At 37.2% G+C, this 14,784-nt stretch overlaps 1 protein-coding gene across 4 annotated transcripts in view; it reads right to left on the bottom strand.

The window, feature by feature from the left end:
• The window catches only part of CTNNA2 (catenin alpha 2), a 481,291-nt gene that overhangs the window by 43,825 nt on the left and 422,682 nt on the right, over positions 1-14,784 (bottom strand). For all 4 annotated transcript variants that reach the window (XM_063157887.1, XM_063157886.1, XM_063157888.1 and 1 more), the window contains one exon: positions 2,348-2,499. In XM_063157887.1, the coding sequence (XP_063013957.1) occupies positions 2,348-2,499 (152 nt within the window). The remainder of the gene's footprint in view (positions 1-2,347; positions 2,500-14,784) is intronic.

Raw genomic sequence — 14,784 nt, 5'->3', positions numbered from 1 at the left:
ATTAATTTCAAAAGTGGTTTTATTTACTCTCTGGAATGAGGGGACTCAGATAAATTCAATCTTTCACAACTTGCACTCAATCACTGCCTGAAAATAATTGTGTCAGATGCTCTAAAAAGTTTGCAAGATTGGATTTTTTTTCCTTTTTTTGCAATTCTGAAAAAGTTTTATCACCTGAATTAAAGGGTGCATAATATTTGACAGATTATTAGATGAAAATATTCTAAAGGCTTTTATAGCCTCACCCCTTAATTATACATCCCATTTCAGTGTGAGATGTTCAGATGGAAATGTTAAAGAGTATCTCAAAGTGAAACTAATTTTGTTTTCTACAGCAAATAAGGTTCTGATTCAGCAAACTCTGGTCTGTGTAAGCTTATATATGTGGATTTTTCCAGTTAACTCACATGGATAATGAGTCCATTTATGTGCTTTAGTTCTCTGCCTGGGTGAGGAGTATTACACTGAGCTCCATAAATAAGTTAATTGTCTGAAGGCAAAAATAAATCTTCCTAATCTGGGCAAACAGAATTCATTAACTCAGATCATACAACGGGTGGAAAGTCATAGTGATATAATGGCAAAAGTAACTTGGGATTTTCCTAAGGAGACTGAGAATCCTGAGTGCTGATCAGCTCTCCAGGTACACAGAACTGTCAGGCAGTGACAAAGGAAGTGATCAGGCCTTCAAAATTCAAGATTTAATCTTAAAAACCTCTCACCAGGATGGACATCTCACGGCAAACTCTTGGGGATAACTTTGATGGGTAGAGGGTTGCTGGAAGATGGAGCTCTGTGTAGAGGACGGAAAATCCTGGGTTTGTAGGAGATCCCACCTGATGATTGAGTCTGTGCCACAATCACAGTTTGAAATGACTAGAAAAGATTAAAGTGTGCTAGGCAGTTGTTCTTGTCCTAAGAAAATTTGGAAATTGTTGTTACTAAGGAACGGGAAAATCAAAGGGAAAACAGATGCAGATCTTTCATTTCCCAGAATTGTAGAATGCTGGAATGGTTTGGGTTGTAAGGGACCTTTAAGTTCATCCAGTACCACCCCTGCCATGTTCAGGGACAACTTCCACCATCCCAGGGTGCTCCAAGCCCTGTCCAGCCTGGCCTTGGGCACTGCCAGGGACCCAGGGGCAGCCACAGCTGCTCTGGGCACCCTGTGCCAGGGCTCAGCACCCTCACAGGGAAGGAATTCAAGCAAAGATTTCCCTCCCCTTCCCCTTCCCTTCCCTGCCAATCCTCTGACACTGCACACCCAGAGAACAGGATGGCTTTGCCCCCACCACAAGCCAGGACAATAATTCACACCACCTGGGATAAGCACTGGGTATGAGAATGGAATTTATGTTTGGCAGTTATAAAATTAAGCCTGTCAAAAGCTTTTTCTGTAAATGTTAATACATAGTGGCAGATGACTAAAATGGAGCTATTTTGGAGTGTTCCAACTGCCTGAAGTCTTACATCAGTGCCATAATACACTCACAAGCACAAGTGCACACTACCTGTTTGCTCAAAGGGATCAGTTGACATTTCAGCCCTGTTATTCGCCTCAACAGATTCCTCTGTGATTTTCTCCATAGCTTTACATGTACATGGCTTTTATTAGGGCAGATTCAAGGCAATTTGGGTTTCAAATAACAGTTTCAGTTGCTGAAGAGATGTCCAAACCAGGTTTGGTTTGCTGTTTTTCTTTTTTAAATCTTTGTCTGCTGACTAAAGTGAAAAGTAACACACACCTACTATCACAATAATGATGTTGTTATGTGGTGTCTTTTATTTGTTTATTTATTTTATTAAAAGATGTCTAAAAAAATTGAATCAACTGGTTAGTCAACACTGAAATGACACATTTTTTACCTTGGTAAACATTCAAAACCATCCCTGCAGCAGCAAGATAATTTATTCATTTAGATTTTAACCAGACCTACCTCACATCCCAGGCAGCATACATACATTGGGAAAAAACCCCAAATAAACAAAAAATCCCCACAAACTTCGAAGAGCTTGGCAAATTAATCCTATTACTATGGAAACAGTAATGGAGTTTGCATCTATTGGCAGTCATGATCAAATCTTCTAGCTGATTAACATACTAATTGTGATTCATCCACTAAATAACCTCTTTATTTACTAATTCTTTTGCTGTCGGATATACACTTCTGTTTCACGGATGTTTCAATGTCAAGCTTTTCAATGCCAGCCTGGCGCATGTTTCAATGTCAATCCTTTCTGCCTCACTACGACACGAGGCTGATTCCAAGGAGCTTCTGCATTCCTGTTATCCACGAGCCCTCCCTGTAAACCCCAAAACTTTTCAGTCCCCGGGTGTTAGGCATACCCTGATCATGAGGACGGCTTTCCTGATGTCCCGGACGCCGTCGTAGACCAGGCGGGAGGCGTCGATGAACTCGTTCTCCTCGAAGGGCTGGGGCACGTTGGCACTCAGGGCTTCGATGGCCACCTCCACTTGCTCAGCAAAACGTGGCATCACTGCGTTGGACACAAGGAGAGGCAGCAGGGTCAGATTTGTGTTCTCTCCCATGAACAATTTGCTCTGGGGCATGGGTGGTTTCCAGGAGGCACGGCACACACTGTGCTGGAAATTCCACAGGGAGTTCATGGATGGGTTTGGACCCACCCTGCATGTGGGCGGCTCTGGCATTTTATCTGACAGCATGGAAATAACCATCCCTGTATCCATCCCTATATTCTCTCCTCCAACTGTGCAACAAAAATTAGAAAACTTCCTTCCAAACCTGTGATTTACTAACTTTTAAAAGGCTGCAAGACACCTGAGCAGGCAGTGAAGTTCATTTAACAGCTTTACAACCTGTAAAGAGCACAGCAAATATTTGTATCAAGTGATCAAAACAAACTGTAGCCATTATGCCTGCTAATTTACATAATTTACACTCTAGCTCATACTAATAATAATTTTATAAGAGATGAAATGGAAAATCAAGGATATACTTTTGTGAAGACACCTAAATGAACCTTCTGTTTCTTCACTATCACCATGTATATAACACAAAACATAGCCACAGATATTGGCTAAAAATATTATAAACTGTGGTATGAACTTATTTAATATACAATCAAAAGCTATTATTTACTTTGGTAAATGGTTTCAGAGCATTGCTTGAAGTAGCAAGAGACTTTTCTTCAAATTTCATAGAAGATTCCTTTGAAGGCATAATCACTTTCTGCACCTTGTGTTTGCAGGAAAATAATTCTTCCCTAAATCAGTCCTCTAATAACTCAAATCCAGATCCTACAAACATGAACATCAGGTCCCACTGATTATACTGCATTCCTGGACTTGTTTACTCATCTTAAAAATTTAACAATAATATTGAAGGACTATGCTCATAGAGGACAAACATAATCAATGTTTCATTAGAAACCTAGATAAAAAGATGCAGTTGAATTAATTCTTAAGAATTTAGGGAGCTAGGGTCAAGTTTATGATTTATAGAGAGCCATCTTTTCAACATATTCATATTACTTTTATTCTAGCATTTAGGTATCCAGATCATGTATCACTGACTTTATTATTTTGGCAATATAATTAGAAGAACAGGAAATTATGATTCCCACAACAGTTATTGCCTTTTTTGTTGGTTAAAATATTACCTTTTTTGCCCATCTTTTCCCTAAACCCTGTTTTTAGTACACTTAATGGTAACCCGACCCCAGCTGATGAATACAAAGGGGAATTTTCAGTGTTTTTTTCATCAAGAGCAGGGACATTCTTTCCCAGGAACTTCTACTGTGATAGGAAATGCTATTTTCTTCTTAACTAAATGTTCTTAAATTTATTTTACAGAATCTGACTTAAAGTAAAACCACAAAAACACATGATTTAAGAACAGTTTACATTCTGAAGAAGTGGCAGCAACCATGAGCTCAATCTTTCTGTTTCTGGCATTTAAATATTACGCACTGGATGCAAATGAGGAAACCTTTAAAGGGATCCAGGGATTCAAATATAGTTTATACATCACTAAATATATATGTGTACATATATCTGTTCATACAGACAGATGAAAGAACAGATTTGTGTTTTCCATGCCGATAATGTTCAGTAAGTTCCTGGGATACACTGGAGAAACAGGAAAAACTGATAGCAACAAAAGACTTTAAAAAAGTAAACATTAACAAAACATTGCCAGGCAGAGGGGAAACATTTTAATTACAAAGGAGTTTAAGAGAGATGAAAGTTTTGGAAAGAGTATTTAATAAATGCATATATCAAATTACCTTAATTAATAGAACACTTGAAAGTGTAGTAGGAGACTAATATGATTGCATAAGGAAGTCTCAAGCCTGAATATCAAAAAGCAATCATTAAAAATACAATCTAAACAAGTAAACCTAAAGAATAAAAGGGAATTTATTCAGAGTTGTTGCGATAAAACAAGTAACACTAGAGATGCAATAATGAAAACAATTTAAAAAAAGGAGGTAAACAACCCTAATATTTAGGATTAAATTAAATTAACCTTAAATTTCAGATTATAATTTCTTTACTAGCAGAGGTGGTCAGGTATTTGATATAATTGATAGTAGGTGCAACAGGCCTGAATTAGGAATGGGCAGTTTGAAGAACATCTACATAAGCATAAGGAAATTTATCTTTTACATATGTGTTCAAGTTAACAGAATATAGTAAAATTTACCCTACAGTTTTTAAGAAAAAAATGAAATAAATTTCTCAACCTTTTTCAGTGAACTCAAGAAAAACATTAGTGGTGGAAATTCCAGGGATTTGGGAAAAAAAAAAAAAAAGAAGCATCTGTCTATTTTAGATGAAGGTATATAATCTTAATATAAACGTTCTTGCAAAGGTAGAGAAGAGAAGAAGGAAGATTTACAATATATTCAACATAGTTTTAGTACCCAGAAATAAAATCAAACTTGACATGGAGCAATTAATGTTTAATTATCTGTAAATAATCAGCAGATGCTGGACAGGCAACAGATTTGTGGCGATAAGCTGCACCAAGCTTTTAGAATATTTCCCTTGACAGGGCAGAGATGGGGGGAGCAGGTACAACACAGCTGGGTTTGTCATGGCCACGTGTGACATTCTCAGAACAAAACAAGGGAAATTTAAATTAACATGGTTGTAAGGTGGAAAGTTACACTTTATTCATATTCCTGAACACGAGGTATTAATGCCTGACCACATTTATTGGCTGTGGAAGCTTCTCTGATCTGTTCTGATTTTGCAGACCTGGCTATAATTTAGCCCCTAATTTAAAATATGACATGTAAACATTATCTGCTGTTTCAAAATGGGAATAGATATTAAAATACTTTATGACTGCTTGCTTGCCAATGATATTATTACATCAGTGCTCACTTTTGATTGGGCAAGCAAGGAAAACCCACCTTTAATAGGGGGCTGTTACTTATTGCTTCTTTAAGCATATGTTACCATTTAATGCAGGAAGTTTTTGAAAATTGAGAAATTTACTATTCTCCAGTTAAGCTTATTGAGCTTCATGAAAAAAAAACAAAACAAAAAACCTCCAGTCTTTCTTCTCTATTATCTACCACACAAAGAAAGATATTCCTGTGTCAAAGGTGAAAGAACCACAAGTAAAATTCAGGCAAAGGCGTTCCTTAGAATCTGGAGTTAAAACTTGCAAATGTATCAGACAGAGAAAGATTCATTTATTATGCACAGAGAAATTGGCTATAAATTTTAGATTCAGCAGCAAATCAATACTTCTGGGGCAAAATTAAACATTGGTTTCTTAGTTTGAGCTGTGGCCTTGAAAACAGCCACACATATGCTTAGACTGAAAAATGTGGTCCATTAAAATCTCTCAGCCTAACTACATGAATTAATTAGGCACCTGCATAAATGTTGACACAATCAGGTCCCAAGTTAATAACAATACTTCTAATTCACTGACTTTGTCATTCCAACAAAATAAAGATTTGAAAGCCTTTCTGTAGATGAGTTTCCAATGGCACTGAAAGCAAGACCAATGCCAACAAAATCTAGGTTGAAAGGCTGCTGGAGAAAAATTTGGAATCAGAAAAGTTGAAATTATTTCCATTTTATCAACTGATCAATTCTTTTGAATTATACTTTTTTTTTCCTTTTGGCTGATGTTTAATAGAAACCCAGCATATCACCATGTGTGAATTCATGCCTTGATCAAACTTGTATTTTTTTTTTTGTGAACCCCTTTGTCCCACAAAGAAAATATTTTCTCTAAAGCTCTTTTTTTCTCCCACCCACACATATCTCCTACATATTAAAGTTATCAAGTAATTACCTGTTTCCTAAAAATATATTTCCTGCTGACTTCTTCTCCTACGGCAATCAGTTTGTACTGTGATTTTTGTACTTAGAAACATCACTGCAAACTTTGTTTAGTGATATGGGAACAATAAGATCCCTGATAGACAGAGAAATACTAGGTTACATAATAAAATTATTGAGATAGAAATTAAAAAAATGTTTGGGCGTTCTTGTTCGTAGCATTAGAACAAAAAGTTTCATTAATATGCAAGATTAAATGAATGCCTTGCTGATTTATTGTACTTTTATGGCCTTATTATTTAGGAACTTGAATTCCTCAGAATCTTAAGTAGATGTGAATGTTCAGAAATGTGGAAAGGGATAATTAAGACGCAAAAAAAGCAATAAAGGTCAAGGACCCTTCAGGTGCACAGTTTCTAATTCTGAGTAGCATCAATGGGAGTGAGGAAATTTGTCTAGTTTTGTCTCACATCATACAACTCAAAGTTTTAAATCTTTCTTTATACCAGACAGAGAATAGTAGATGCTTCCATGAGAAAATTAATCACACCAATCCTACCTTAAAGACTCCGGTTCAGCAGGATAAAATTCTGATTTTTCTCTGTCACTGAACAGAGAGGGAGGTGTTTGGCTGTCGCCCTGATTTTTTAAGATTTTCTAAGCCTTCTGATGTTGACATCCTTGTAGCGAACTTTCTCACACACTTTCTGTAAATAACTCATTATTTTGCATTCCTTTATGGAGGAGGAGAGAGTTGATGGACTGTTGGTTGTCCAGTGTCATTGGAGAGGTGCCACTGTCACCCTCCAATTCACTGTCACTTTTGGAAAACTATAAATGTTGGAGTCAGAAAATAAACTTCCCTTTTTTCTTCACCTTAAGAACAGCGATGTGAGCTTGTGTTCTTTTGTGTCCTATAGCAACATTTGGCTTAGACCAGATTTCTGCTTTAGACAACCAAGTTTAGGCACAAACCAACCCCATTTGCACCAAATCCTGGCACATTTTTGGCTCTGAATCAGGCTGAGCACAACGTGGCTCCTTTCCATCCCAATCTCACTGGAACTGAAGGGTTCCCTGCAATATCACCTCAATTTTTGAAAAGCACCAGCAGAGCTATTTCTTAGAGCTTCATTTTGAAAAGACAAACACCTACTTGAGTCTTTTTAGAATCCAAGGATTTGGATCCAAGGGAAGAGCCCTTCTCAAAGTCCAGGGGTTCCTCCTCAGAGCCAGACTGTCCTCAGACAAATCAGATATTTGAGCAGCAGAGAAGTGACTGCTCTCCTGTACCCACTGCACCAACTGTGCCCTCAAACCTTTGTATTTGCTTAGGCATTTCTATCCATCCTTAAGAAAACTGATTTTCCCTATGCCATGTTGATAGAGATACATCATTTAAGGTGCAAATCACCTTATCTATGTAGCCCTTAAATGGCTTTAAAAATCCGGTCAGTTGTGGGTAAGATTATTCAAGAATGACACGGCAGTCTAAAGGTTTGCTAAAAGTTTCAGGATCCCTGAAAATGTCTGTGCTTCTCCTAAACATCATAGTTGTTTGCGTCACATAAATCAAGAAAATTATCTGGAATGACAGGCAGGATTTTAAACTTAAAATTATCAGGGGAGACTAAAAAGAAAGAAAAACTAAGAATGATCCATTATACTACAAAAAAAATGCTCTGAGAAAAAAAGCTCAGCCATTATCCAGATTTAAGAGGTATTAGTATTAAACATTCACAAAGTTACAGCTTAAACATTTCAGGCCACTGGATGAAATTTCTTCTGTTAGTTTTTGTGTTTGTGTGGCTTGTTTCTTATTTTCTTTTTGTTTTGTTTTAATTTTTTAATTTACTTAACTGAAGAAAGAATTCAGTCTACTGGGAACTTCAAGTATTTAAACTAGGTATTTTAAAGATCATTCCTAAGGGATATCTGACATCCTCTGTCAAAGACAGCACAGTTTCTCTGTTCCATTTGACAGATGAATAAGGAATGAAATATGATACCTTATTTAGCTCAAAGTGTTTGTCAAAGTCTGTTTCTAAAAGAACTGCACATTCCTTATCAGAAGATTCTAAATACTTCACAGAATGTTTTTAAGTCCTGATCTCATATAACTCACATTTCAGTCATGACTATTATATTGCTAATTGAAAAGAAAAAGCTTTATAAAAGTCTACTGAAACATTACATAACATATCATCATCAGAAACGTTTGGGTTGGAAAAGATCCCTCAGCTCATGGAGTCCAACCCTTAACCCAGCCCTGCCAAGGCCACCACTGCCCATGTCCCCAGGTGCCCCATCCACGTGGCTTCTAAATCCCTCCAGGGATGGGGACTCCAACACTGCCCTGGGCAGCTGTGCCAGGGTTTGATAACCCTTTCCATGATGGAATTTTCCCAATATCCAATCTAAAGCTCCCCTGGCCCAGCCTGAGGCCGTTCCCTCTCCTCCTGTCCCTGTTCCCTGGGAGCAGAGCCCGACCCCCCGGCTGTCCCCTCAGAGCCACAAGGGCCCCCCTGATCCCCCTTTGCTCCAGGCTGAGCCCCTTCCCAGCTCCCTCAGCCCTTCCTGGTGCTCCAGACCCTTCCCCAGCTCTGTTTTGGGTAACAAACCCTGTGTCTCACTCTGGTGAAATGGTTAAAAGCCAGCTGTAAAATAATGAATATCCACATCTATAGCAGTTTGCAGTGAACACAAGACTTTCAGGAAGAATCAGCCTTCACTGCCAAACAATGATCTAGCCACAGCCAATAAAAACAAAATTCTCAGGCTTCCTTGAATGTATGGCCAAGTCCTGACCCTCTGGCCCACCTAAGTCTTCTGGCACTTCCCAGAAAGCTCCAACTTTATCTGTGGGTTTTTGCAACCCAGCGGATTCATGTGGGAATGGAAGAAATGGATTTTCCCATGTGCGGCCCAGGTGAGATGGACATTACAGAAATCAATGGCACGTCTGGAGCTCTGTTACCATGTGTTGGGAGACAGGGGGACACAAACTAAAGGGGAAAACTCATCTTCAAACTTTGTTCTGACTGAACTGCATTGACAGAAAGATAAATGCCAGGGCAGGGGCCAGGTAAGTGCTGTTTGCATCCTGGCCACCACTAATTAAGGACAGGTCCATCCCAAAGTGGACAAAGGAGGGTAACAAATGTCATTTGTGTCTCACCAGTTTCAGTCTCACTCTCCCCTCTCCCTGTGCACGACTACACACAGTGACCACCTCCAAAATATTATTCCTGCCAAACAGAACCCTTCAAGGTAATATTTCAAATGAAAGCAAGCTCTTCAGAAAATTCCCTCAAGAAAGCAGTTTCGTGCTGTTGGACACCAAGTAGATTATGTAAAAAGCAAACCACCCTTCCTGGCTCAGCTAGAAATTTGTGTATGAATATGTAGGTGTGTGTAGGCAAGGGGATGCAAGGAATACCAGTGCTTTTATTTTAAAACATTATTGTACAGTTCACACTTGTATTCACAAAACATTCTGTTGGGGTTCGTGGAACGATATTGACTCCATTTCTCTGCCTATATTTTGTAGACCTGGTAAATTTCTTCCTACTTCTACCACCACCCTCCTTATTTTAAAAAATGGCTTTTAAGAGCACGAAATGTTTTTGAGAACAGATTTGAAGAGTGACTAAATAATACTGGTTTATGAAAATGGGCATTTCTATTATATTAACCCACTGGTCATCATAGAAAGTGTCTGGCACATCCAAAATAGATAACCCTGTGTTTTTTAAACTCTCATTGAGTTGATTCACAGCTAAATCTTGAATTTTCTTTGATTATGTAATCCTTATATTGACCTTCCATTTCTGGATGACCTTTAGGTTTTGGAGAACAAAGTGGAAATATCTCCTTGGGGTTTTCAGGGAATATCCTCCTGTAAGCACAGCCCAACATCTTCAGCACTGATGTGAGGCTGTTGAGCATGGAAAGAAATATGATTTCTCAGCTGCCCATTACAATGCCACTGTTTTTCTGAGACAATGAATTAGCTCAGAACCTTTCTGTCCATGCAGATAATATAGATGTAAGTGTTCCATTTTAATTAAATTTAAAATTAAATTAAAATTAAATTAAATTAATTTATATTAATTAATTTAGAGAAATTAAATAAATAATATTTATTTATTTAAATAAATTAAATAAAAATTTAAATTTAAATAAAGAAGAAATTAAATAAAAATATATTTTAGAGAAATTAAATAAAAATATATTTTAGTCTTGTCTTTTTCTCCCAACCATCCCAACCAGCATTTTCCTTTTAGAAAATTTTGCTGCTGCCTATTCCCCTGGTAATGAATGTACAACAACCACGGTGCTGGCCCTGAAGTGACACAAGATTTCCCTTTCTGCTTGCTGAGAAATGATCACTTGTGCTCTGCCTTGTCACCAGCTCTTAATCCATCAAAGGCTTTAACACTCACCCCATGGTTACCTGGTTGCCAAACACCTGTGGGTGCAGCATGTAAGGGAAAGCCTTTGAAAATCTACATCAATTATGTTATATTCTCCTTTAGCACTCTATTCCATTTTTAAAAGCGGAGAGAAAAAGAACTAGCATTTCAGCTTTGAGCTACATGGTGATTTATTCATCTCTAATGTCTCATTTAATTGCTTTATAATGCATTTTATATGATTTCTTAGTGCATGCCTCTGTATATTGATCAGAGTTTCTCTAGTTAAAAATTCTTTGGATCAAACCAACAATCTGGGATGTTCTCTGGTCCTTTTGTAAAATATCTTTTCTTTAATAATGCATTATATTTTTCTTTTGTTGGTGGCACCTTGACCTTTGCATTTCAGTTTAGCAAAACTTTAAAGAAAATGCTACAGTACTTTGCAGAATAAAAGTCATAATTTGATCAGAACTCCTGGATAAATGATTTCATGTACTCAGGATGATGGTACCCATAAGTTTTACTATAACTACCTGAACTCCCATAAAACATGAATTTAGCATCATTTATTTTTTAAATAGGCTCCATTTCACATCTTTTAGCTCTCCCTCAGATTCAATATGGGATTTTTTTTTGATTACAGCTATGCTTAAATTCATCTTCTTGCTCCTACATTTTGTTTCCCTTCATATCACTGCTGAAAAATCCATCTTTTCCACATTTTAGTATTAGGTTTGATAACATCACTGAGCTGCCTTTTGCTAGTGATAAATATCTTTGAAGTTTGCCCTACTCACACTGATAAAACTCTCACAAGGCTTATTGCTGAATTGCCAGTAGTGCTGATTTTCAACTTCAACCCATTCTGATAAAGACAAAATAAAACAAAATTGTGTCAAAACAGAAGTCGGAGTGACCTACTTAAAACCAGTGAGTTACAAAGTTACTGGGATATTTTTAAAACATGCTAAATAGCTGAAACTCCAATTTCTGGTGTGAATCAGAAGATTTCAAATTTCCAGTGTCCTTCACAGGAGTAACCCAAGTAGTATGGTACTTGCTCTTCCAGGATGGTTTCCAGACAGCCCAGTGCAAACTGGAGCAAAACAACAACAAAAAAATTTGTTGGGAAGTTTTCACTGCCTTTCCCAGGCAATTCTGGTCTTACTTGTTCTGCTCTTATCCCTTTCATTTCCCGTTCACTTACTTTCATCACAACCCTGCAATTTCTAATCCATTTTTCCCAGCTTAAATCCAGCTCTTGGCCTTTAAATAATGTCACGGCTTTTTCTCCTTCCTGACCCTGAAAAATCTTGGAAAATAGGATCTGGCCTCATTGCCTGTTCCTTGATTTCAATTCTTTGTATTTGTTTAGAAGCACAGGCTTCTTGCCTTCAGTTTTTACAGATTTTGAAGTAACTTCTGAGTACACTTCAGTCTCCTCCTTGCTGAAGGCAATGGGAAAGTCTCAGCTGGCCTTGGTCACTTTGGGTACTGAGCTTGATGAGGAACCTCACTATTCAAACTAATTCTGAGCAGAATTATATAATTGTAATTCTGCTCTGTTTCCCCTTACTTCCTTCCCTTTCTTTTTGCCTTTATCCTTGTGTTTAACTTTTTCTTTCTTCTCTTTTCCCTTCCACCCTTCTCTCCTTTTTCCCCTCCATGGACAACTTGTAACAGGATGATTTCACAGCTTTCCACAAATCTGAATAGGAATATAACACTTAACAGAGGCACCCTAAAATAACTCAACCAAACAAAAAAAAAAAAAACAAAAAACCAAAAAACAACAAACCAAAAACCCACAAAGAAACAACTAAAAGCCATTGCAAAGCCAACCAATCAACAAAAACAAAGTCAACCTTGAAGTTCTGGTTTACACCTGCATGAGTAACATCAACTCAAATCTATGAGTTTGGTGTTTGTTCCCAGCAAGCCCCATCAGCTCTGTGGTTTTATAGGTTTCATTGTGGATTTTTAAGAAAATCAGCAAGCAAAACCTAAGTTTTTGTTATGGTTTGTAAAGGAAAATAAAAGACCTCTATTTTAAAAGGACTTTAACCAGTCTGTCACTCCCTAAAACTGCTGCCAGAGAAAAGAACACAGCCTCTATCAAGTACTTGGCTTTAAAGGCATTTTGTTAGAGAGGCACAGGCAGCAAAGCACTGAAACACTAAAAACTCCACCCTATATATTCCAATGGCTGTAAATTAAAACAACAAACTAATAAACCTTGGAGGTGAGACTGGCTATTGAAGCAATGTTTGCAGTTTCCATTTCTCAGAAACTATCAACATCATTGTCATGAGAGATTAATTTTCTCCCCCCTAAATAAAACCAAACCAAACCAAACTAAACCATTAGCAACGTGCTTGTCTTTCCAAAACACTGCATCCATATTTCTCCACTGTGGATCCAACCCAATACTCACAGAAATCTGTGGAAGAACAGGTTTAACAGAGGTTTTCCTTTTCTGAGTGGACAATTAAAAGCAAATAATAATTTTTTAGAAAAAGGTAATCTTCTTATTTCTTTTCCATCATCATTTAACTAAATTTTTCCCAGCTTCCAAAGGCACCTAAATTAAAATTAAATTAAGGTCAGCTAAAAAAAGAAAAACCAAACAAACAAAAAGAAAGAAGGAATAAAGATGAAAACAGTGAGATGTCCATGATTGTGCTTCTCATAAAGATTTTGATGTGCACATGTGTGGGTGGAACCTGAATCCAAACCAATCCAAATCAATCACTGTGGTATTCACATGCCCTCTGAACAGAGAGAAGCTGTGAGAGAAGCAGAGAAAAGAATGATCAAAACAATTCTTATCTCATTTGCTGCTCCTGTGCTTGTGCTCATGTGGAATGTGTTCTGGAGATTGTTCACCCAAGGGTTGCTTGATTGGATTCTGGTGGAATTGTTTATGTTAATTAGCCAGTCAAGTCCAAGCTGTGTCCTGACTGTTGGGAGGCAGTCACGAGTTTTCTTTTAGTATTATTTGTAGTATATTATAATTTAGTATAATAAAGTAATTAATTAGCCTTCTGATATCATGGAGTTTTGTGCATCATTCTTCCCTGCCTCGGGGGATCCTGGTAAATCTGATAAATCCCTGCCATCATTCCTGAGCGTTCGATTAAATCTGGGCAGGAACTCGAGGTGAGGAACTGAAAGAATATTGAAATAAATGCATGGATCCATAAATACCCAGATCAGGGAATCACTGAGATTGGAAAATCCCTCTCAGACCATGGAGTCCAACCCATGTGCTCCCTGTACCTGTCCCCAAGTGCCACAGCCATGGGGTTCTGAACACTTCCAAGGATGGGGATTCCAGAATGGCTCAGGGGGACTAAATTCCATTTTAACCACTTTATTCTAAGGCGATGAAATGAGTCAGTTAATTCTACTTTTAATCATACAGAAATCATAATCAATGCCTTTGTAAATGGCCTGAAAAGCTGCAGATAGAAAGTGTGCTCTAATATTAATGATCCACATTCACAACTGGCAGAAATTGTTTAAGCTTCATCAGCTTCATTGAATTTGAGCCCATTATGTCCCCTGAACTACTGCTACACAATTTGTTCATGATGCAAAGCTCTTAATATTGTAAACATAATATTTTAATTTTTTTTTAATACTCACAAGTTTATTTGCACTTTATAAAATAAAAAATAAGTAAAATCTTTGACTTGGAGGAAGAGGGACTTGTTAACAATTATTGAAGACCAACATTAACACATTGATGTTGTCAAGATGCACTCAGTCCAGAGTTTATAGCACTTAGTTATAATTCAAATTATATCAAAAAGTGAATTAAATATGGAACATAAGTATTTTCTGTGCATATTATTGATCTATATAATGGCACTTTATACCTGTCTGTGAAAAACAATTAATGATAAAATTTACAGAATGTTTGGTCATAAAGTTTAGCTAAATATAAAGCTCAGACATACATTTTGTTTTGTTTAAAATAGAAATCTTAATGGTAGGAAGAATTCTTCATAGCTCCTCTTCAACCAAAAAACAGCTTTAACAGAAGAGTGCAACAAAATATTTTACCATGTCAAA

The sequence above is a fragment of the Melospiza melodia genome, chromosome 5, assembly GCF_035770615.1.
Source record: "Melospiza melodia melodia isolate bMelMel2 chromosome 5, bMelMel2.pri, whole genome shotgun sequence".
Lineage (NCBI taxonomy): Eukaryota > Metazoa > Chordata > Aves > Passeriformes > Passerellidae > Melospiza > Melospiza melodia.
Note: the sequence above shows the minus strand (reverse complement) of the source record. Positions and strands in the feature narration are given on the sequence as shown.